This window comes from Pholcus phalangioides, unplaced genomic scaffold (genome assembly GCF_987345545.1).
Source record: "Pholcus phalangioides strain wild (caught in Gottingen) unplaced genomic scaffold, Ppha-v1.0 ptg000011l_1, whole genome shotgun sequence".
NCBI classification, from domain to species: domain Eukaryota; kingdom Metazoa; phylum Arthropoda; class Arachnida; order Araneae; family Pholcidae; genus Pholcus; species Pholcus phalangioides.
This window is the reverse complement of record NW_028301604.1, coordinates 50,373,999-50,398,563: the sequence shown is the minus strand read 5'-3', so window position 1 is coordinate 50,398,563 and position 24,565 is coordinate 50,373,999. Positions and strand designations below refer to the sequence as shown.

The following is a 24,565-nucleotide window of genomic DNA, read 5'->3' as shown; positions in this document are numbered from 1 at the left end:
TACCACAGCAGTCAAAATGACTGCTATTGTAAAAATAAATAATACAGCAATAAATGTGAATTTATTTTTATATTAAAACGATTTCTATAAGAACTAGGGTTGCCTGTCTTGAAATATTGTAATAGGGTCATTTTCGGGGGCCCCAACCTATGAAAAAATTTTATGTTTATTTTTTCCAAAAATTTGTATTACACATTATTAACCGATTTAAAAATTGTGGAATGCAAGATACTCCACGACTGAGTGACACCGCTTCCTACTTAAAGGTTCGGATAACGCAAAACAATGAAAGGTTGCCAGACATCTGGTGTACAAGGGATTCTAAAAAGCATGCATAGGAGGATAAGCAGAAATTCTTGGGGTCTCAAGTAATTTGAATCCTTGCGGCCCCATCCCAGCTGAATCAGTCAAGAAAATTTCTGTTTGAAGTTAATAGTCAATTCGAGAATGACGTCACTCTCCCCGATCCATACAAAGGTTTTTTTAACAGCTGGCTGATGCAAAGATCTTTGTATATGCTATATACAAAGATTTTTGGAAAGCTTTGGCCAGAATTGTGTCAGACCGTCCATGTACGGTCCCGTTCAGTGCCTCTGTAGTCTAGTCTAGTGTGTTCACCCGGAAAATGAAAGGATGTGGGTTTGATTCCCTGCAGGGGCAGTTGAATTTTTCCTTTCCAAAAATATATCTTCCCATAATGAGGGGACAAATTAGAAAAATCCAGAGAAGGAAATTTTTTAATTTTGAAAAATAGAGTTACAAATGGCAATCAAGGTTTGAAAAGCGGTCAGAATGACTGCTAGCATTAAAGTATAAACTCAAGAAAATATTCAAAACATTTTTTTACAGTTCAGTTTATTAAAGCTTTTCTATATTCTGAGATGTCCCATCAAACTTTAAATCAGCAATATCTCTGCTAACATTGCACTTAAAAACATAGGATTTTTTTGTTAGAATCAGGAGAAACAGGGTAACAACTTTTTAACTGGAAGTTAGAGGACAGATGGACTGTATAAAAAATTATATTTTGTATCTCAGTACATGTACAGCTTCCTGTAAAATGAGTGACATATCTAAAATAAGCATGTTATTTTGATACTTTTTCTAACCAAACGTATGTTTCTATCACCAACAGTTCAAAAGACAAAAGGATATGTAAGGACATATCCTTTTGTCCTTAATATATGTATATTACAGCCAGTATATATTTTTGAAATGTCCAAAATCCACCAGTTTGCAAATTAGCCAAGTTTTGGTCAAAATTCTATTTTTAGAAATTATTCAGGATATAGCCAACCAATTCACGAAGTGGCTGGAGATTTTTGGCCAAAGTTTGGTGTGCTGATGTAATACGGTCTGGTAGGCGCCATGTCCACTTTTTCAATGCTGAAGTATCAAAAGATAGTCTGTTCGATGATTGGTACTTTGATGTGCATCTTTATAAAACAGAAATCTGTGTCTTTATGTTCTGTTTTGTACAGGTTCCACTGTATATCTTCTTTCATAATTGTTAGATTGTAATCAATGATAAACAAATATATATATAATCAATGAGAGTCAAGTAGAGTGAAAAAAAAATATTTTTTACATTTTATTTCAAGTGATCTTGGAAGAATTCCTTAATACTGGCATAGAATGGGAAAAAAAAATTATAGGTGCTGCGAATCTAGAAAGTCGAATGAGTACTGTTTAACAACTTTCATTTGTTTGATTAGCTGAAATGTTTTCCTCACCAACAATACATTAATAAATTGAAAATGAAGAATACAACCCCAGTCCATTACGTGTTACACAAGAATGAATTTCCTCCATGTTTTTCCCATTCTGATTCAAATTCCTCTTCTAATATTTCTGCACCACGTTTGTGAGTCAAACCAGTTTCACTAAGACTTAGTTCACACATCTGCATGTCATCTTTTCCTATTAAAAAATTATAATTAATAGTAATAACAAAAAATCATATTTTTACACATACAGTAGAACCTTTGTCATGTGGCTCTTTATGAACCAGAATTTCCCTTAAACTGACTTCAAAAAATTCTGTTCTTTACAAGATGTTGTGAGTGAACTTATTATATTACTATAGTGAGTGGAAGAATTAAAATTGCAGAGATTGGGCACCTTACTTCTAATGGTTTGAATGCTGATGAGTCCAAACTCCAAAATAATCCCTTCCAAATAATCCCCATGGGTGAAGATACACATTAGTCAGCACTCGTATAGTTCCTGTCTACTACAACCAATCCTGATCTTTTACAACCAATATATTGATGCTTCCCACAAAACTGCTTTTATCTCAGCTGATGACCAAAAACAATTTGTTTCATCTTTGAAAATGAGTAAATCATAAATTGAGTACCATTCAGGGACTAATGTATCATTGTAGAAGGTCCCATCGTCCACTTTGTCACAGTTCATGCTGTTTAAGATAAATGGACTTTTGCAATGTGATGTTAATTTATTCCATGTGAGGCAGAACAAGTAATATTAGCTGGACATTTTACATGGACTGCAGGGGTCCGTTCATCAACAGCCTGAGGTATAGCGTATTGGAAAATGGTACTTCGCAGTGATACATTGGTATCTTCAATGGTATTTATCTTCTTTCCACCCATTAAAAAAAATGGGGGGGGGGGAATTCAGGGATGTTGTTTTGTGTCATCTAGTGAGATGAAAGCAGCATCAAAGAAGGCGTTAGGGGTTGTTTTGCTTCAAACAATGCTTCCAGAAAATGTACAACCATTGCCAAATGTGTAACGTCATCCAAGCAGAAACTTTTAACCCTTAAATGACTAGGGTACAAAGTTAGATTTCTTTTCACCCTCACCCTACCTGTTCTCTTTCACTCTTATAAGAAAGATACATCATATGTGAGGGAAAAAAATCACTATCAAGGTATACAAAAAACCAAAAGGAAAAAAATTGTAAGGTTGCAACAAGGCTTTGTGTGATCACACAAATTTTGTTCCATTGGATTTTCAATTCATGAATTTTTTTTTTTTTTCATGCAATTGAAACATGTCATTTGAAAAATTTACTTCAGGAGTCGTGACACCCCTGAAATGAATAAAGTATCACTAACAATTTTGAGACAAGATTTTTTTCCAGTTCAAATTCAGAAGTTTTGGAAGATTTGCATGTTGCATCGCAGCTTTTGAATGTAATTCTGCAACACAATCAACTTGATTTACATAATAAGCTTGTTGTATGAAATCATAATTACAAATTGTCATAATTAAATCTAACAAATACAGTTAAAAAATTTTATAGCATCTCATTTATGTTATGAGCATGTGTATGAAACAATATTAAAAACCATATTTATAAAAATGAATAGTAAAGAGATGGCTTTCATTTTGAAAATTGAGAGCTAAGGGCATGATTTAAAAAAAAAAAATTAAGAGAAGAAAGACCATCTCAAAGGGGCAGCAGCGAAATCAGTAGTGCCTACGGAGGCGAAAGCCTGAAGTCTGTCCCTGCCAAGATGAGCGGGGAAACAGCCCAAACCTTATAAATATGCCCCAAAAGGAAAATTCATCTGTAACAATGACCTAATTCTGCGCGAATCATGCAGGTTAGAATAAATTTCACAGTTGTGTCAAAATCTTATAAGGAAAATTAAATTTATTAATATTTCAGAGTGATAAAAATTAATTGCAGTCACTAGAAATTAAAAGTCTTTGTTGCTACGTGTATAAATCAGTATGAAAATGTGACTCAATGAATGATCAATAGAAAAAACACGAAACCACTAATCATTCGAATATGTCGATTCATAAAATAATTAGTTTCATGATAAAATAAAAGTTTTTGATTGAATTATTATTTTACTGTTTTCACCAATCACCTTCGTTACGCTGCAATTTTTACATCCTTCATTGAAGCTTTTTACGTGCAACAGTTTCATGAAAAAACAACATGAAATTTTAAAAAGTGCTAAGAAATTTATTGCCCTGTTTCTCCTTCTGGTTATGGGGGTATTTGAAATCCCGAGTGTATCAATCTGGTCCATTCAATCTGTCGGAACTGAAAGACGTGGTCCGCCAAGAGGTGGGTGTCATGTATACATCAGCAGCTGCTGCACTCTGCCATTGCTGGATTTGCGACTCGTCTGCAATATGTTATCCTGTGATGGTGTTCACGTGGAACACATACTACCGTACCGTAATAAACGATTTGGAGGCATTCTGTTCATTATTTGCATATCTTTTCTTTGACTTGTCTACATCAGCGCCAACTATCGGCTGTTTGTTATTTTTTTCTCATCTTAAAAAAATTCCTGTGACGTAGCAATGCTAACCCAGTAAACCGTTTTGTATTTTGGTTATTTTTCCGGTTTTTATGGACTTTTTACCCACCCTTTATTTATGCCCTACCATGAGTGGAGATACGGGGATGATGATAATTCAAGTTATTCAATAATTTTAAATTATTAAAAATGGCCACTTTGGACGAGAGATAAACTCCAGAGTAATGAATCCGCAGGAATGTCACACTGCTATCTTCAGACTCTTGATGTTGTTACAAACAAATTATTTGAGGACCATTTGCACATGGAAAACAATGATTACAATCAAAATAGGATGTTCGAAAAAAAAAAGCTTTAAAAATTTACAAAGAGTTCCTGCGGGATGGCAAGGTTGTCACTTAGGGGAATAATTCAAATAATTCATGTGATGGGATGAACTCAGCGACAGCTGTGTGTGATTGAGTTTTTAGCGATACAGTACAAGCAGGCTACATGCACAAGAAGTGCTCATTCAAGGCAATCACAATGTTTAGGAAGATCTGGGGCCAGCGGTTCTACAGGAAATATAACAACACAAAAATATATCTCCCGAAAATAAGCCTTGATGCATCTTTTGAAGTACCAATTAATGTAAGACAGTGTCTTAATTTTCAGGGAAGCACAGTAGAAGAATGAAAAATTTCAATGAAACAATTTCCGTTAGTAGTTAAAAAAACCCATTACATATATACAATCCTTCTTTTACTATGTCTTTTTCACTAGTATTTTTTATTAACTGGTGGCACTTTACTATTTTTTCAGCAACAAACCCGAAAGTAGGAAAAAGACGTTCAACCAATATTGAGCTAGAGGGCAAAAAATTTAATAGTGCCATATACTCAGAAAATCTTGGCTCAAAAAGGACCTATTGTTTTTTCCGCCTTTTCAGCCAATATTTTCCACCATTTCGATGAAGTTAATAGATTAGTGGCGCTTGGGAGTAACATTGATTGTGATATTCCTCCGTAAGCCAAGATCAAACATCTGTACCTATTGCTGTTTTTTTTATTACTCTTGCTCTTTTTTCAAGTATTTTGACTTTTTTAAATTTAATGAAGCAGGAATATTCTTCAAAATACGTAAGTGAGGAATTCAAGAAAAAGAGAAGGTCAATTCAGCTCCTGAAAGTTTGGGCTAGATTTAAAAAAAAACCCCAATGGTTCTGGTTACATAGCCAAAGCTTTTATTTTTGATAGATCAAGACTCTTTTGCATATTTTTTCCACAGGGCTTGAAAAATTTGAAAATAATAATTTAGGCACTAGCCAGATTTTTTTATAATCCAAGAATTGTTTTTTTTTCTCAAGCAGAACGGTCCTGAATAATGATTGTTCACCTATTCCAAGACTTCATGACCCCCTTTTATATTGAAAGACACACTGCCATATGGTCACAGGCCCTCCCTTTTTTTTTGCTAAGGCATCTGTGCCAGCAAACATTTACTTGGATGGATATGCTGCAACTTCATATTATGTTACCTTAAATGAACATGTTAGGTAGGGTGCACATTGGAGCAATACTGCAAAGGATGCAACTAGATGAGGATTGGTTAAAAACCTGCATTTCAAGTGTTTTAACCAATCTACGCCAAGTTGAATGCTGCATCACTTGCAGTATTTAACCAGTGTGCACCCTGCCTTATCTTCCCACAAGATTGGGCCCCGCTGCACTGGGGAAATGATGTTTTATCATTACTGGAAAGCTCATTCCAGAACAGATGGATAAATTTCTTGCCCATTTTTCCAGATCACTAGGTATCATTCCACCAGATTTTTCTTCCAAGGAATAAATTTAAAACTGTTGTGAAACAGGGCAATCTGCAAGTCCTTGATGATTGCAAGGTCAACAATAATGGATACTATCAAGCAATCTATAATGATATTACTACTACTGTTGCTCATAGAGATGTAAAGTTACCTGTGATAATTTTTAGGAGAATATTCTCTGGTAGGACTACTATTATGAATAACTTGAGAATATTTATAGTAATACAGTCGATCCCGCTTATAACGTTTTTCAAAAACCACAACTAAAAAACTTTATGTGCGGGAAAACGTTTTAAGCAGGAAATGTCTGTAAGAATTGTAAGATATAGCTTTTCACAGACCATAGCTTTTTTATGCAGTTTTTTTTAATTCATTAGCAAACATTACGATACATATATAATTTCTTCCTATTAAATCTCTATTTGTTATTTCATTATGATAGGTCCCGGTCTAATTAGCCCTCGTTTGCAGAAAATGACCGTGGTGCGATAAAAATGATCAAATGATCATAGCCATGAAGCCATGTCTATAATATCTATACGCAGGTGACCAAAACGAAAGGGCTTTCAAAGCTAGACGATCACTTCCCAGAGCCGCATTTAAATACTACGGCCGGGGCAAGCATGCATCCCCCCTTAATGTAGTTCGAAATACATCGTTGAAAGGAGAATTCAGCGCTCTTTCTGATCAAGCGCCCCGGGCATAAAACGTGCACGCTTTTTGGCTTTGGGGGGAGGAGAAGTCAAAACCCTAGGCCTGTGGGTTCCCTGTCTGGAAAGAATTTTAAGCTATTGCTCTATTAATAAGTCAAAATGTAACTTACTAAAATTATTACTTTTTATTCCATTTTAAAGTATTTTTACTCCGTTTTGCGGCCCCTACAATTTAGAGGCCTGGTGCAGCTGCACCTTTCGCACTTGCCTAAATCCAGCACTGATTTCAATCCCTGCATACTCTGCTGAAATGAAGTGGTTGAATAAAACCAACAACAATATATATATAAATTCTTTTATAGTGTGAGTAAGTGGATGTATTGAGGAATTATTTAAATTAACATTATTCAAAAAGTAATATAATACACATGCACACACACTCATCAGTGGCGGATTAAAGTCGGTCGAGGCTCCTGGCGTAAAAGAAAATATTAGGCCCCTTAAATTAGAGAAAAGTGTGAAATTTGGTTTTTTTCTGGGTCCTTTTGAAGTCGAAGCGTCCGGTGCGCCCACTGTTAAATTCGCCCCTGTTACCCATACATAAAAAAATTCTTTTCACCATATAGTGCAGTTTTTTGTTAAAGATACAAAGGCCACAAAAAGTGTCCAAAGTTGGCTTAAAAAATGCTCATAAAAAATATGGATGTCTAAAAAATATGTCTAAAAAAATATATATATAATATGCAGCGAGATATCTCGCCTCCTTATAGTCCTCACATTAAAGAGCTAAATTATTTTTGTGAAGTTGATTTCTCAACTGAACACTTTTCCGTATATTATATATCCCAATCCCTTAATTTTCACCCGCTGAAAAGCGTCAGAGAAAAAACCTGGGGCCCGGGACAGTTCTCGTCCTTTTTTGCTTTTTCATGTTATAAATTAACTACAGAAAGGTCTAACCGAGGACCCGCAAAAGATCTCAGCCTGGGGGCCCCGCTCCAGTATGTGGGGGGCCATGGATATAGCATTTGTAGAGGTTTGGCGATTTTTGCTGTACTGCTTAAAGGTTTAAGCATTGCTGTATCTTATTTACAGCAGGGCATTTTCATTAAACAAAGTGTTTTCTGCGTACGCGGGATAATACATGCTGCATACATGTGACAAATATACGCCGTATTTTTCCCTAAAAATTAATTTTAATGAAAATAACTGTAAATAAGATAACGATATAAATTTTTAGTTTTGTATAATTTTGGCTGAACCTCGCCACCTAAAAATCTATAAGAGAATTTCATCATTACTTTTCAGACAATTATCATTCGTAGGCCTTCGTCAACTCATTTGAACTACAGTCGAACCCCCTTTTAACGAATACCGTTATAGCGAAAATCTCGTTTTAACGAACACTTTTCTAATCCCTCTCCTAAGTTAACATATTACAATGCAAAAGCTGGGATTCCTTTATAACGAAATTTCGTTATAAGGAAGTGATTTCTCCGGTCTCTTGGAGTTCGTTATAATGGAATTCGACTGTCTATACCTGGAAAACTTCGAAATCGATTCCTTAGAACAGTGGTTTCGAACCCGGTGCTTCGCAAAGCCCTTGGGCTCCGAGAAAAATAAAATTAGTAAATTTGATAAATGAACAAAAAAAGAATGGGTTCCTCCATATAAATTATACTCTAAAAAGGGCTCCTTGAGTCATATAGGGCTCCAACATAGAAATTATATACTGAAAAAGGCTTCGCGAGTCAGAAAAGGTTGAAAACCTATGCCTTATTAGAAATCCAGTTTTTGATTGTACTTTTTTTTTTTTTTGAATGAATACTTTTTTGACTGCTTCATGTGAGAAAGCTTAGTAAACAAATAGTTATTTAATAGTAAAAATTTTCAACTGCAGTAGAACCTCGATTTTCCGGAATAATGTTGGAGAACAAGGTCAGGGATATCTAAGAACAATAGTTAAACATAACTAATCACAAAACAGTTCAAATAAAATATAATATTCACACTAGAATTGTCCGAACCACAGAATCAGTTGTTAATCACCGTTAAAATTTTATTGAGTTTATCAAATTGATCAATTCGATTAAAATTCAATAAACATTATCATCGAAATTTGTAAATTAATTTGGTTACTTTGACGAAACTGATTAGATGCCTTAAATTATGTTTCTGTACATAACATTTCAGATAAGTGATTCCGTTTAAAAATATTTTAATCAAATTTTGATCGAATTTTTCAACATTGGGAATACAGCACAAATTTATTCAACAAAAACGAATGGTGATTCAAAGTGAGCTTGTGTGACGATAGTTTTAGAAGATAAGACCAAAATTTGTTACCTCCACAGTGAAGAGCATTTTTCGTGTTCCATCAGCTCTCCTATTAGGTCAGTGGCTCTAAAACTTGTCACCCGTGGCTCCCTTGTCCATTTCATAATTCAACTATGCCCCTCTCCCACAGAATATAGTTCAGTATACTGTACATAGGACGTATATACAGTAGAACCTCTTTTTTAATAGCATGCTGCGCTTACGTTTTTGATACTGTCGTGAGCGTGACTCAGAAAAAAATCTAAAAATTTATCAAATGGCAAAAAACATACATCCAGAGCCGCAACTAGATGTTTGGTCACCCGGGGCAAGTGCTCATTTTGGTGCCCCCTTGTAATGTTGAAGAAGGGATTTGAGAATAAAATTTGCACCCCCCTCTGGTCCAGCACCCGGGGCACGAGACCCGCCTGCTCCCCCCCCCCCCTTCCCTAGTTGCAACCCTACATACATGATACTGCTTTATCCGGCTGGAATCAATAAGTAAAGAACAATTCATCTCAAATTTTGAAGTGCCAAAAAATATATTATTTAGTTAGGTTTTTGAATTAATTTTTAAAGAGTCTGAAAAACTATTAACCATAGTCTAAAAAATATATACATATAAAAGAACTTATAAAAATTAATTAATGTAATTAACTCCAAAAACTAAATTTCATAAATAGAAAACGTATTACAGTATCTAAGGGGGTGCAGGAAGGTAAATCGTATTGCACTGGGGGTGCAGAATGGAAAAAGATCAAGAACCAGTGATATAGATATTTTATCCATATAAAAGAACTACTTCAAAGCATAAATAGGCATACAAATCAATATCTCCAGCTAAGTGTGACGCCCCTAGGAGCCAGGACGCACACTTTGAGAAACACTGCAGTAGGCCATCCAAAGCCCCTCTTTTAGATACTTCCAAAAATTAAAGTATTTTTTTCAAATTTAATTTTTACCTTGAATTTTCTCTTGCAGACATTCCTTACAATTTCTAAAGGAAACAAGCAACAGAAGATCGAAAGTAGTTTCAAAATCAGTAATCAACTTAAAATAACCTTTTTTTTTTTTAAAAAAAAAAGAAGAAAGGACAAGATACTGAAAAGGGCCAGCATTTGATAATTATGTTCAACACATTAAAATGCTTTGTAATACTTGGGTACCCTAGTTTCTTAATCTATTCCAATACACAGTATTTGTCTATTTACTATATCTATCAAATATGTTCATAAAATTAATAAAATATATTTTATGGCAACAATTATTATTATAAAGGTACCAATATTACGTTTGTTATGAATGGTTAGCGTTTAAAAAATTCAGTAAATCAGCTGAATAAATGATTAAACATTTTTGATTAATCCCTAAAAAAATTTTAATGGGATTGCGATAGCCATCCTTCGAATGTTGCTGCCCGACTTGTGCAGTGGTAAAATGCTCGTCTTCCACTATGAAGGTTATCATCGAGGTCCATGGGTTCGAATCCGGGCATAGAACATCAGAAGCAAGTTCTTTACCTGGGGCGACCACCGATGGATGGTGCCTTCATTTTCGACCCAACTCCACTGGCTGGAAATTGCTGTATGGCGATATATGACTGGAGTTGGTGTGCGGTGAAGTAGTAGCCATCAAAGAGCTTCTTAATACATCCATTGATGTTTGTCGTAAAAGCTCAAGAACATCCGTATAACATGTGGTATCCAAAATGCCCCCAAAAATTTAAGAAAAATTGTTAATGAAATATCACTTACCAAGATTAAATTGTGGTCGAGATACCGATATATATGATATGCTCGCACTACAACAAATTGTGTAGGAACACTCTCAACGATGATAAAAAATAGATGACTGTCTGATTATGCCCTCCTTCTCTTATAAATATATGCACCACTTTCCTATATCCTACGCAAAAATTTATCATACCTCCATACACAACCATTTGTCGGCTTTTACTTTTTGGAGTACACTTCAGTAGTGTGAGGTTGTTTGTCTCTTTCACGAACTATCCTTTTGGGAACAGCCATCCACATGTATTATGCCCTGTTTTTCCTTATGGTGGGGCCTTTTTCTGGATACCATAAAAACGTAAGTGTGCTGGAATTGCCTGGAGATGTGACAATCACCAGACAAACATTTGATTATCATGTGAAGTTTGTACATGAAAAAAATGGTTCAGTTTGGGTGTCTGAAAGAAGTTTCTGGGAAGTTCACACGCCTCCCCGGAAACATCAGAGGTTTCCAGGGAGGCGTGCGTACTACAGCCCATACAAACATCTGGTTATCTAGTGTATATATACTCTGTATGTTATACCCAAACGACAATCAATGTTGTCTCGCTCCGGGCCAGTCGTATTCCCAGCGACGTTCATGCTAAAATCCAATTTAAAACATCAATAGTCAAAGCACCGCTGTAAGAAAGCAAAATTCACCTTGGGCGCATTACCAGAGGAGTGTACACAATCATGGAAGGCTGCTCAAGAAGAAATAAAGAAAATATAATAGAAAGCGATTAGCGCCCCGTCTACTAAGGAGGCAAGCGAATTACCCACCCATTCCAGAGACAAGTGGGGGGGGGGGTGCTATTGCCTACTAAACAATAAATATCTATAGCCGGTCGTGGTTCGGCTATTCAGTTTAAAAAAAAGTGGAATTCCCTTTACTAAAGCTGTTTCAAAACATCCCCAACTCAATGCTAAAATAGCGTTTGCTGCAGGCAGTGTGTTTAAGTAGATGTATATGTCCACAAAGCAATTTCTTTGTCGCCACTAGAACTACAGTGACAGTAAACAGAAAGGAAAGAAAAATTCCACATTTTTTTTTTTTTGCGGTGCCCCTTTTCTCTTGATGTCCTAAACACGTGTTCATTTTGTTTTTTTCCTTTGCTAAAAGGAGAAAACATACAAAAAGTTTTCCCTTTCAGTTTTTTTTTTAAATTGTATTCTACACTTGGGACAAAAATCAGAAATCTACATAGGAGATTTTTATTTCTGAATCTATAATTCTGTGGGTGCTCCGCCCCATCATACAAAGGACTGTGGGTGCTCGAGCACCCACAGCACCCCCGGTCCGACGCCACTGCACAGGATATAGTTTGTAGGGGAAAAACAAAAAATAGACAAAAAGAAATCTTGCATTTTGATATTGATATAAAATGCATCTTTGAACTTAGGATGTTGTTTAATGTGATGGGAAGTAAATTAATTTTTTTTGCTGTTGTAACTCTCAAAAGCAAAGGGTTATCATCTACAAATTAAAAAATTTTTATTTAATCCCCTACACTTAAAGCTTTTTTTTTTTAACTTGCTCTGAGCCATTCTGACTTAAACTGTGCTCAACAAAATCTAACGATGTTACTGCTTCATTTTCCGAAATTTCAAAAGGTCATGAAAGAATTGTATTAGGTGTTCTGTGAAGAATTAAATTCCAAGAAGTACAATCTGAAAAAGCCGCCTTCAAATGCTACTTGATGCTGGCGTCTGAAAATCTGTCAAGTTTTTTATGTTGCAGATTTTCATCCATTTTTGATCCCCCCTTGTCACCAAAAGTCAGCAAAACACTGATGTCCCCTCCCCCCATCAGCGGCTTAGAATATTTCATATCTTCAAAAAAAGGGTGGTTAATGACGTAAGCAACCTTCAAACCCCCCTCCCCCTTGTCATCAAAAGTCAGCAAATCCAAGTCAGGGCTGTCCATAAATCCGTAGGAGTAAGAGGGGGTGGAGATCTCTTCTGAACAGTACGTTGCAAGGCATCCCAGATATGTTCAATAATGTTCATGTCTGGGGATTTTGGTGGCCAGCGGAAGTGTCTAAAGTCAGAAGAGTGTTCCTGGAGCCACTTTGTAGCAATTCTGGATGTGTGGGGTGTCGCATTGTCCTGCTGAAATTGTCCAAGTCCGTCGGAATGCACAATGGACATGAATGGGTGCAGGTGATCAGACCGGATGCTTACGTACCTGTCACCTGTCAGAGTCGTATCTAGACGTATCAGGGGTCCCATATCACGCCAACTGCACATTCCCAGTGGCATAGCTGGGGGGGGGGGGGAGCAGAGGGAGCGATTGCTCCCCCAATCGAAATTTCGCCTACATTGGCGCCTATTTTTCTAATTGACTGCTAAATGCTAAGTGGTGATGGTAGCGTAACTGACTCCGTATGAATGAGACGTAGTTGTAGATACATTATCTTTAATTATGATGCTATATAGAAGATATTATTTACATGGTACATATATTAAGAGAGAGAAAGACGACGTTGATGCATCTCGTGTGAGAGCTGGAGCTGAACTGATGTTCTCACACACACATGGCCCTTCAGACCCTCTGAAGGGGCATCCGGTCACGTGATCATCTCGTGTTTCAGTACAGAATGTACTGAGATTCTTTCACGTGACCAGAGCGTGCTTGTTAAGAAAGAGGGCCAACGTACAATGTATAATAATAATAATAATACATATAAGAATATATATTGAGGATCTACAGTACCCTCTCCCCAGTGTCAATGTTGGACACGATAAAAATCTGTGAACCGGACTCGACGTCCAGATCGTGTGGTCACTGGTGGTTTTGATTTCGTGGTCGAGTTCTCTGACGTTAGTTTGTGTTTTCGCCACCAGCGGCGTTGTATCTTCCGAAAGGAAGAATGCTGGTTTTAAGCGGTCGATGGAAACCAAAACTGTTTTGCCATTGATGTAAAGTTTGAACACTTTTTCATTTTTGTTAATGACAAGAAAGGGACCATCATATGGTCTCTGGAGGGGTCGACGGACACTATCACGACGTAGTAATACGCGAGTAGCATTCATCAGTTCTGGATACACAAATGTAGCATGTTTTCCATGATGTTTTGTTGGCGTTGGACGGAGCTGCTGCATGTGGCCCCGTAACTTATTTACGTAGTCACAAGGGTCAATGTTGACATTCGTTGAGTCGAAAAATTGGCCGGGAAGACGCAAGGGTGCACCAAACATGAGTTTGGCTGGCGTACACTGCAGGTCGGCATTTAGAGCGGCTCGGTAGCCCAGAAGTATAGTTGGTAATATTTTGGTCCAACGTTCGGTGCTATGGCATTTAATGCCCGTTTTTAGTGGTCGATGAAATTCCTCAATCAAACCATTTGCTTGAGGATGGAAAGCGGTAGTTCTAGCTCATTGGGTGCCTAGAAGTTGTAGGAGAGAGCGGAAAAGGTGGGACTCAAATTGTCGACCTTGATCAGTTGTTATAACTGATGGAGCACCATAACGGGATACCCAACAGTTATAAAAGGCTTCCGCTACAGTTGGAGCTGTGATGTCTTTTATTGGTTGTGCTTCTGGCCAGTGGGAAAAACGATCGATCATGGTCAAACAGTAAGAATAACCATTTGATGGAGTTAATGGACCCACTATGTCCAGATGAATGTGGTTCTTTCCAGACTCAGGCCGCATGGTGGAAATTCTTTCAAAGGAGATTTGACATGTCTGTGAATTTTACTTTTTTGACAAGCCATGCAAGCTTTTGCCTATTTTGTTATTTCCTTATTGATACCAGGCCAAACAAAACGAGAACAGATTTGGTGGATCGTTCTTCGGATGCCTGGGTGCGCTAAGTTATGAACGTGATCAAACACTGTTTTCCTATACCGCACAGGAATGTAAGGACGCGCACTTCCAGTGGAGATATCACAAATTAAATCTATGTCAGATTCGGGAAGTTTAATTTTTTTCAATTGTAAGCCACAATTTGAATCACCCATCAATTTTGATAATTCATCATCTGTCGCTTGAGCTTCAGCGATTTCATTGTAATTAATTGGACTTGGCATTGAAATAGCACATATGCGGGACATTATATCGGCTGCTATGTTTTTTGAGCCAGGGATGTGACAAATATCACTCGTGAATTGGGAAATGAAATCCAAGTGCCTGGTTTGGCGAGGCGAGCATTTGTCATGCTTCTGCCGAAAAGCATAGACCAAAGGTTTTTGATCTGTAAATAGAGTGAACTGACATGCTTCGAGCATGTGTCGAAAATATTTGATAGAAGAATATGCAGCCAATAGTTCTCTGTCATATGCGCTATAGCGTGTTCCCGCAGGAGTGAGTCTGCGAGAGAAAAATCCTAGCGGTTGCAATGAATTGTCCACTACCTGGTGTAATGCACCACCAATTGAAAAATCAGATGCATCAATATGAAGTGCAAGTTTTGCAGATGTGGAAGGATGAGCTAATAGAGTAACATTAGCGAGTTGCTCTTTGCATTGATTGAATGCTGCGAGTGCAGAATCGGTCCATTCAATTTTACGATTATCTTTTTTATGGCGGGAGCCCTTTAGAAAATCGTGTAAGAATATTTGCGACTCAGCAGCATGTTTTATGAACCTTCTATAGAAATTTATGAGACCAAGAAATTTTCTCAACTCAGAAATTGTGTCAGGTCTCTTGAAATCTAATATTACTTCTACTTTGCTAGGTAATGGTTTAATGCCAAGAGGAGTAATTAAATGACCTAAAAATTCCAAATTATCTACACCTAATACACATTTAGAAAGATTAAGTTTCAAGCCATACTTGTGTAGACGCTCAAATATTTGCTTTGGTGATTTTCGTGCCCTTCAACAGATGATGAATATACAAGGATATCATCTAAATATGCATAACAAAAAGATAAACCTCTTAACACCTCGTGCATGAAACGCATAAATGTTTGAGGCACATTTGTGCATGAAACGCATAAATGTTTGAGGCACATTTGTGCATGAAACGCATAAATGTTTGAGGCGCATTTACTAAGCCAAAACAAAGCCTTGTATATCCGAACAGACCCCCATGGTGTTGTCACCGCTGTTTTAGGAATATCAGGTTCGAAAATAGGGATTTGATGGTATGCTTTGAAAATATCTAATTTTGAAAAAATTGACTTACCATGAAGTGCATTGCTGAAATCACTTAGGTATGGGATGGGATAGGAATCGAATTCTGTGACAGAATTTAATTTTAGATAATCTCCCACTGGTCGTATAGATGTTTCCGACTTCGGAACAATATGCAATGGTGAAGACCATGAACTTTTTGAAGGACGAATTATTCCTTGTTGTAACAAAAAATCGAATTCTGTCTTCACCTTCTCAAAGTCTTGAGGGTGAAGCCGTCTCGGTTGAGAACATATTGGAGGACCTTTAGTCACTACGTGGTGAACTGTGTCGTGTGATGCAGGTTCGCCTATTAAGCACGGATTTGTGATGTCTGGGAATTCAGAAAGAATTTTCTCGTACTGAGATGGGCCCACTGTGGAAATTGAGAGATGACCCGTTTGATGCACTGATCCCAGTGAATGAAGGGATGTGCTAGAGCTAATGAGACGACGCTTTTTTAAATCTACTATGAGATTGAAATTGCGCAAAAAATCTGCTCCAATGATAGGGCACGAAACCTTGGCGACGACGAATGTCCATGGGAAATTTTGTCGCAAACCCAGATCTAGAACAATATTTTTGGTACCGTAGGCCAGTATTGACGTCTGGTTTTCTGCATAGAGACGAAATGTAGAGCAGGGAGTGGTGGAAGCAATCGCTGATGGCAGAACGACACTAATTTCACTGCCCGTGTCAACGAGATATTTTATTCCCGTTTTACGATCATGGATGAACAACCTGCTGGTCTCTAAGTTCATGTTCGCCATGCCAGCTATGACGGAGCTCCTTCGTTTTTTGGTGCGCTGAAGTTGCACAGTGTAGTACAGCGCCGAGCATTTTTACCGAAGCGATGGTAGTAGCACATTCCGGAGGAATTTTTCCTGTTTCTGGAACTGGAACGCTTCTTGAAGAAGTTGTTTCGCCCACGATGTGGTGAACGTCCACGTTGTTGAGAGGAAAGTTCATCCAGTTTTTTGATGAGCATTGCGATTTGTGCACGCAAGTCATCTTGATCTGGCGGTGGAGAAACAGCAGAAACGGATGCATTTTGGCTTATTTCCGCGATTTTGTCAGCCAGTTCCGCGAGTTTATCCAGTCCATCACTCGATATTGAGAGGACAGTTTGGATTTGAGTGGGAAGACATTGCGGCCACAATGTCTTTAAGAAATCATTGGTTAGTCGAGATCCCGAGAGTTGGCACATTTTTCGTAGCAGCTGTGATGGTTTATCATCTCCGAGTTGAATTTCTGTGAGCAACTTCTTGATTTTGGCCGATTCAATTTCTGCAAATTCCTGTATCAGCCGGTCCGAAAGAGCCTGAAATTTCCCGGTCTCAGGAGGATTGACGACAATATCGGCAACCGCATGTAGTGTTTCTGAGTCGATATTAGCAACGAGAGCGGCGAATTTGGTATCATCACTTGTAATGCAGCTGAGGAGGAAAGCTTGCTCGCATTGCCTCACCCAGAGAGAAACGTTTGTCTTCCAAAATGGGGGAAGGCGGAGAACGACACTGGAAACTTGGGGAACAGTATTGTCTCCTTCTGCTGCCATCATCCTGTTGCTTGAGAGAGAAGAGAACCAAGAGGTCAAGCTGAAGTGACCTTATGAGGGAGGATGCTCCGTGGTCCACTGTTGCTGGGAGAAAAATCCTCTGCTGCTGCTCTCACCATAATGGCGTCTTTTGAAGAATATTGAGAAGGTATCATTATTTGCGTTTAAACGTCTGCGGTCACCAATGCTAAATGCTAAGTGGTGACGGTAGCGTAACTGACTCCGTATGAATGAGATGTAGTTGTAGATACATTATCTTTAATTATGATGCTATATAGAAGATATTATTTACATGGTACATATATTAAGAGAGAGAAAGACGACGTTGATGCATCTCGTGTGAGAGCTGGAGCTGAACTGATGTTCTCACACACACATGGCCCTTCAGACCCTCTGAAGGGGCATCCGGTCACGTGATCATCTCGTGTTTCAGTACAGAATGTACTGAGATTCTTTCACGTGACCAGAACGTGCTTGTTAAGAAAGAGAGCCAATGTGCAAAGTATAATTATAATAATAATACATATAAGAATATATATTGAGGCTCTACATGACTTTTGATCTTTAAAAAAACTTGAAAAATATTGACTTTTTCATTTTCTACCTTCATCATTGACTAAAATGATGAGTAAGGGGGAAAAAATCTACATTTATATTTGCGCTTCTTGTAGTTTCACAGTGATTGGGTTTGTACTAATCCTTAAGAGAAGAAAAAAAAAGTGGAGGTTTTCATTACCATTTTTGACAATTGCTCTCAAGCTCTTCATCTAGAAGCATGTTCAGATCTCAGGCTCTGTTCCCCCACCTTTATCAAAGGGCAGAATCTTGCCCGCTTCTAGCTGTAACTTTTTTTCCTCTTGCTATTGGTAGTTCTTGGTAGAGCTCCTAGAAATACCTTTCATAGCTATGAGGATATGGAGTTCACGAAAGCTCATTCTGTTCTGAAGGGCCACCAAGAGCATTTACTAAGGCACCTTTTGAAGAAATTAAGCACAGGAACCTATTGTGGACAGACCACTGAACCTATGAATTAATGGCTAGGATTCAAGCTCCAAGATGTATCACCTTTCCTTTGGGTGCCTTAGGTAGAGCTTGAGCTCCTAGAAATACTGTACTACTTTATGTATGGGTGACTTAGCTAGATTCATAGTGTCTAGAAATGCCACGTTATCTGCTGGTGCCTTGGCAAGAGCTACTAGCTTGTAGCTTGTGTATAAGGCAGTGTCAAAGACTAGGAAAAGGTGGAAAACTGCTATGAGCTTTCGAACCCTAAAAAACCAAAGATTTTGGGGACAAAAGGGGGTTCTGGAATAGTTTTTCTTAAAGGTGGGTAAATAAAAACCTATAATCTTGGGTCAATAGCGCTCTGATATGTACAGAATGGGAGAGGAAATTATAGACTTCTATATTTGTACGACAATATATTGTACTATATTATACGGTGATCATGCATAGTTTTACGTTAAAATGTGACTTTTTCAAAAACATAGTCTTTTTTCATAGTGTAGTGTCTCTTTTCTATGAATCACTGTTTGTTTCATCATTATGCATATACAGCAGTGTGCCGAATCGGAGAAATTATTCCTTGGAAAAAGTTATGGCCGGTGTGTTTGTTAACTCGTGACACGTATATCTCCCTTCCAATTAATCCAGTGTTTCATAAACTTTTGGCACCCGTGCCCCCCCTCCCCCGGCTTCATCATCATTTGTCCATGACTGCGCAAAATGGCCTGATGCAGGGGGTTCTCAAACTTTTTCCACCCGAGGTGCCTCTTTCCCCTATTCAATAATTATCCGCCAGCTTCCTGGAGCTGTTTAACAAAACATATTTTCAAAGAACCTTTGTCAGGGTCACCGCTCCGTGGTGCATCTGATAAAGATTGGAGGCGCACCAGGGTGCCGCGGTGCACAGTTTGGGAATCCCTGGCCTAATGTAAAAAAACCCACTACTAAGTACTGAATAAGCACGCATCAATACACCAACGCGTTGAGACGTCCCTCAAAAAAAAGGGTGGCGATGAGCCACGAGCACACACACTTTGAGAATCTGTTGAATATTTCTGAAATAATATAAATGCACTATATATACTCATCGCTTTTTAGAGCAGAATTCCGGGCGTTATTTGTTTCTTTATTTTCCACAACAACACATAGGTGGTCTACGCAGGGTCGTCTTACGAGCATAAAAGGAACTTTTCTAAGGCCTTCTACCTGTTCAGAAATTCCTGCCTAACAGTTCACACTCTCCAAAAATTTTAACTGGATCTGATCTTCATGAAGTTCCTTTTGCACTTGAGGCACCTGGAATTGCCCATGTATTACAAAGAAAGTTTAAAAGTAACTGAAAATACATACATAATAGTATTTCAGAAAAACAGAAAGTGTCCACGAAAAGTTCAGTCTACTCTTAAAAAATTATCTAGTGTTTTTTTCAATTATAGCGCTAATCTCCGAGGGCTTACAATACTTTCTAATATGAACTATGGCGTCGTGAGGTTTGCCAGCACTTACCTGAAGGCTCTCTGGTCAAATTACGAGGGGAAAAATCCAAGAACTTAAAATAAGTTCTTGGTTTTTATTAGTTTTTATAAGTTTATTGTTTTTATTAGTTTAAGAGGATTCTTAAACTGTGCATCACCAACCTTTGCCGGGGGTACTGCGGAACATCCCGAAGATATTTCAAAGAGATTCTTTGTTAAACTGCTCTGGGGAGCCGCGGGCAAACATTGATTAAAGTAACAGGGCACAGCGGATGAAAAAAGTTTGAGAACCCCTGCGCTAGTCTGTGTACAATTCATCACTCATATATTTTCATTCTTCTCTGATTTGTTATAAAACACATCGCATGAATTTATTTCACTAGAAATAAATATACATATACTATGCGCAATGCCTTTTTAAGTTGTTCAACTTTGAGCTGAGAACTCTCCTTTAAATAGTATCTCCAAAGGAAGCCGGTAGATAATAGAACATGAAAAATACTTCAGTCGATTCATACACCTGTCACTTTTACTTGGATTCGGAAGACGAGCAGTGGCATTACAAACACGCCTCAGAGATACTTCAATAGATTACGGACACATACGACAATTTCTGGCGCACACTAATTCGTTTGAAGCAATGGTTCCTAAACCTTTTTGGCCACTCTCCGCTTGTGCGTCTGCAATCTAGTAGTATGTGATAACCACTGTGATCGTGTGGGCATCATGATAGATTCATCCCGGTTTCAATCCCACTAGTGGCACAGTGGCAGTTGACTGGAGCGATTTTTTTTTTTTTAAATTTCTAGGTACGAATGCGTTAACCGATCTTTCGTTTTGAAAGCCTTCCCGCAGAAAGCAGACAGGCTTTTACCGTGGTATTTGTATAACACGAAACTTCAGGCATCTGCCAATTTTACTTCTAATATGGAAGACAGATGACAAAACTTCTCAAACTGAAACCATGCATAACTATGACATCATATATACGTTATGGTCACGCACATTGCCGCACGCAAAGGAGGGGGGGGGGTTTGGGGTTTTCTGAATACGCCTATGGTCATGCATAATATAAGAAAGAACTTTCCGGCATGCATTAATTTATACAAGGATGACGTCACTCCCCGCTACCATACGAAAGTTTTAACAACTGGCTGTTGCAAAGATATATTTTGGAAAGAGAGAAAATTCAACTGCCCCCAGTGAGCTCGGCCTGAGTCTGGTCCGGCCGTCCATGTATGGTCCCTTTCAGTGTACACGAGCTCCAAGAAAACATTGAGAGATTTGGTGCCTCTGTAGTCTAGGGCGTTCACCCAGAATGTGAAAGGACGTGGGTTCGACTCCCCGCAGGGAAGTTGAATTTTCTCTCTTTCCAAAATATCTCTTCTCAACAGCCAGCTGTTAAAACCTTTGTATGCATTAATTTGTTAGAAATTCCATAAGACAAATGTCTTGGAAGTACATGCACGATTGAGTAGAAGTAGTGTACATGTGCTTACGATAAGAGTGTTACATGATAAAAGCGATTAAATGGAGGCATGAAGATTTCTCTGTACTGTCATATCTCGGAATAATTTTAGAGAAAGAGAAAATAATTTTTTTCCTTTTTATTTTATTCTCCTATCATTTTTTATATTTTAATCTAAATTTTTTCAAACTACTTTTTAGGGTGACTTTCCAATTGTTTTTGGTGTTTGCATTTGTTTAAATACACAAAACATAAAATGGAATTTACATTTTTTTAAAATTAGTTAAAAAATTAAAATACATTAATCAGTTGGAAAGTAATTAATTTAATTTAAAAAATAACAACCAGAAACAAAATAAATTTGATTTTTTAAATTGGGAAATTTAAAGTTCTTTCCACTAATGCGTAATTTTAAGTTTGCGCCTTAAGCAAGAACAAAAAATGGCGCCTTTTACAATTTTGCTCCCCCATGGACCAAAACCTGGCTACAATCCATCATAGAGCCTCCACCAGCTTGAACAGTCCCCCGTTGACATGTAGGGTCCATGGATTCATGAGGTTGTCTCCATACCCGTACACCTCTATCAGCTCGAAGCAATTGCGACCGAGACTCGTCAGACCAGGCAACGTGTTTCCAGTCCTCAACAGTCCAATGTCGGTGTTGTCTGGCCCAGGCGAGGCGTAAAGCTTTGTGTCGTGCAGTCATCAAGGGTACACGAGTGGGCCTTCGGCTCCGAAAGCCCATATCGATGAGGTTTCGTTGAATGGTTTGCACGCTGAAGCCCATATCAATGATATTTCGTTGCATGGTTCGCACGCTGACACTTGCTGATGGCCCAGCATTGAAATCTGCAGCAATTTGCGGAAGGGTTGGACGTCTGTCACGTTTAATGATTCTCGTCAGTCGTCGTTGGTCCTGTTCTTGCATGATCTTTTCCGGCCGCAGCGATGTCGTAGATTTAATTTTTTACCGGATTCCCAATATTCACGGTACACTCGTGAAATGGTCGTACGTGAAAATCCAAATTTCATCGCTCCCTCGGAGATGCTATGTCCCATCTCTCGTGCACTGACTATAACACCACGTTCAAACTCACTTAAATCTCGATAACCGGCCATTGTAGCAGCAGTAACTGATCTGACAACTATGCCAGACACATGTTGTGTTATATAGGCGTTGCCGACCGCAGCGCCGTACTCTGATTGGTTCCATATCTCTTTATTTGCATATGCATGCCTGTGCCAGTTTTTTTGGCTCTTCAGTTTATATGTTATACTGCAGAAAATATTTGTGCTGTCATATGGTAAAAAGTAGCATGCAATGGAATGCATTAAACACAAGTTACTCTCTAAAATTGCTGCAGCAACACAAAAAACAAGGGAATCATTGGTAATAGAGCTTAAAGGAGAAATTAAAGTGTACAACTCACAATTTTGAAGCAAGGAAATGAAACCAACGTGGCTGAATTTAACAATATGACAGATGTAGAATTTGAGTACATGCTCATTGAAGAGAAATAACAGTTCTGTACCTTCTTAGAAGGAAAGTGATCAAAAGAATACCTCCCTTGTCAATCAATTCCGATTTTATTTTCTGCTTCAAATTTATTTGTAAAAATTTAGTTTACAGTGATTTTTATCACTTGTAAAGGTTTCAAAAATCCTCACTACAACACATGTAATGAATCAACCAAAATCTCTCAGAAGCAAGAATACTCTGAGAATACTCTCTAATTAAAAGTTGTCATTATAATAGAATTATTCCAAAAACTGCTCTGTTTTAAATGTGTAATGGAAAATAAATTATATTTCATAAAGAAATAAGAATAATATATAATATAATTCAAAAGAAAAAAGAATATTCATAATTTTACATTCAGGAGGATATTCTTGTCTTACATTTTTTGTTACTCCAAAAATGCTGCAGGAAACATGGCTAGAATTCAACTATTAAAATTGGATATCATTTGAGCAAAGAAAGAGTAGCATGTAAAAGTGCAAGAATTTATTTTTTCAAAAAAAAAAACTTTGTGATTGCTGTTCTTAATATATATATTTTTCTGATCTTTTAACACTTCTTTTAAAGTGTAAAAACTTCTAAAAAATATATACATTTGAACCAGATACTCTGTATTTAAACATGCTTTATGAAACATCAGAAACTTGGAGGAAAAATGATCTTTTATTTTTTTGTACCTGCTACCAATAAAATAGGTGGTTTGTCAGGATGCAGCTCCATCTGTCTTGCAATCCATTGCCCATTAAAATGAGCATACCACAGGCCTTTCTGCAAACTGCTGGGGCGTACAAATGGTATTCGAAAGAATCTATGTCTGTTATCAATAGCAGATGGCGGTCTGTTTTGAAGTAATTGAGGAGCCATCTTTGCTGCAAAAAAAAGATGTAAAGCACACACTTTAGTTAGAAACACGAGAACACAACTTTCCAGTTCATGATAATTGATTAATTATCAAGACATTTTTGATTTCTAGTATTTACAAATATGATTACAAAATCATTATTACTACCCTATTCTGAAATGCTGAACAAGTATTGTAGTAAAAAATTGGAGCAATAAGCCTATTAGGATTCATGGCCTCCACACTCAGAACAAGCCTGTGATCATCCACAAGCAAATTTGTAATGTGGAAACCAAAAATAATGGGATTCATCCCAAGTCCCCAAGCTTGAACTTGAACTACCAGACAGATACCCACGTTAATATTCCTTACGGAACCTCTAAAGTAAAGGGTATCTGTTGGAAAAGTAGCAACACCTTCCCCAGCCCATCAAATCCATCCACCCTACTTGATCAAACATGAGAACACTTTTTCAAAGTACATGGGGGGGGGGGGGGTACATTTGAAAAATAATCACATTATTTTTCAAATAATGTGAAAATTAAACATTTGTGAAAGCACAATGCACGTCACAGTCCAGGTACATATGTATGAAAAGGGTGGGGAAAACATCAGTTATATATGCTATATATCAGTTATATAACACAGAACAATGAAAAATAAACATCTGTGGTAAGCACAATGCAGGTCACAGTCCGAGAGAAAAAAAAAACCCGGGAACTAACAGAAATGCAAATATGAAGAACACGAAAATGCAAATATGGTAAGCACAAGAAATATTCAAATCT

The 24,565-nt window shown here is 37.7% G+C and overlaps 1 protein-coding gene across 2 annotated transcripts in view; it reads right to left on the bottom strand.

The window, feature by feature from the left end:
* Positions 1 to 1,562: 1,562 nt before the first annotated feature.
* The window catches only part of jar (Myosin heavy chain 95F jaguar), a 396,549-nt gene continuing 373,546 nt past the window's right edge, over positions 1,563 to 24,565 (bottom strand). For both annotated transcript variants that reach the window (XM_089239616.1, XM_089239618.1), the window contains 2 exons: positions 23,614 to 23,805; positions 1,563 to 1,920 (listed from right to left, as the gene is read on the bottom strand). In XM_089239616.1, the coding sequence (XP_089095742.1) occupies positions 1,781 to 1,920; positions 23,614 to 23,805 (332 nt within the window). In that variant the 3' untranslated portion in view covers positions 1,563 to 1,780. The remainder of the gene's footprint in view (positions 1,921 to 23,613; positions 23,806 to 24,565) is intronic.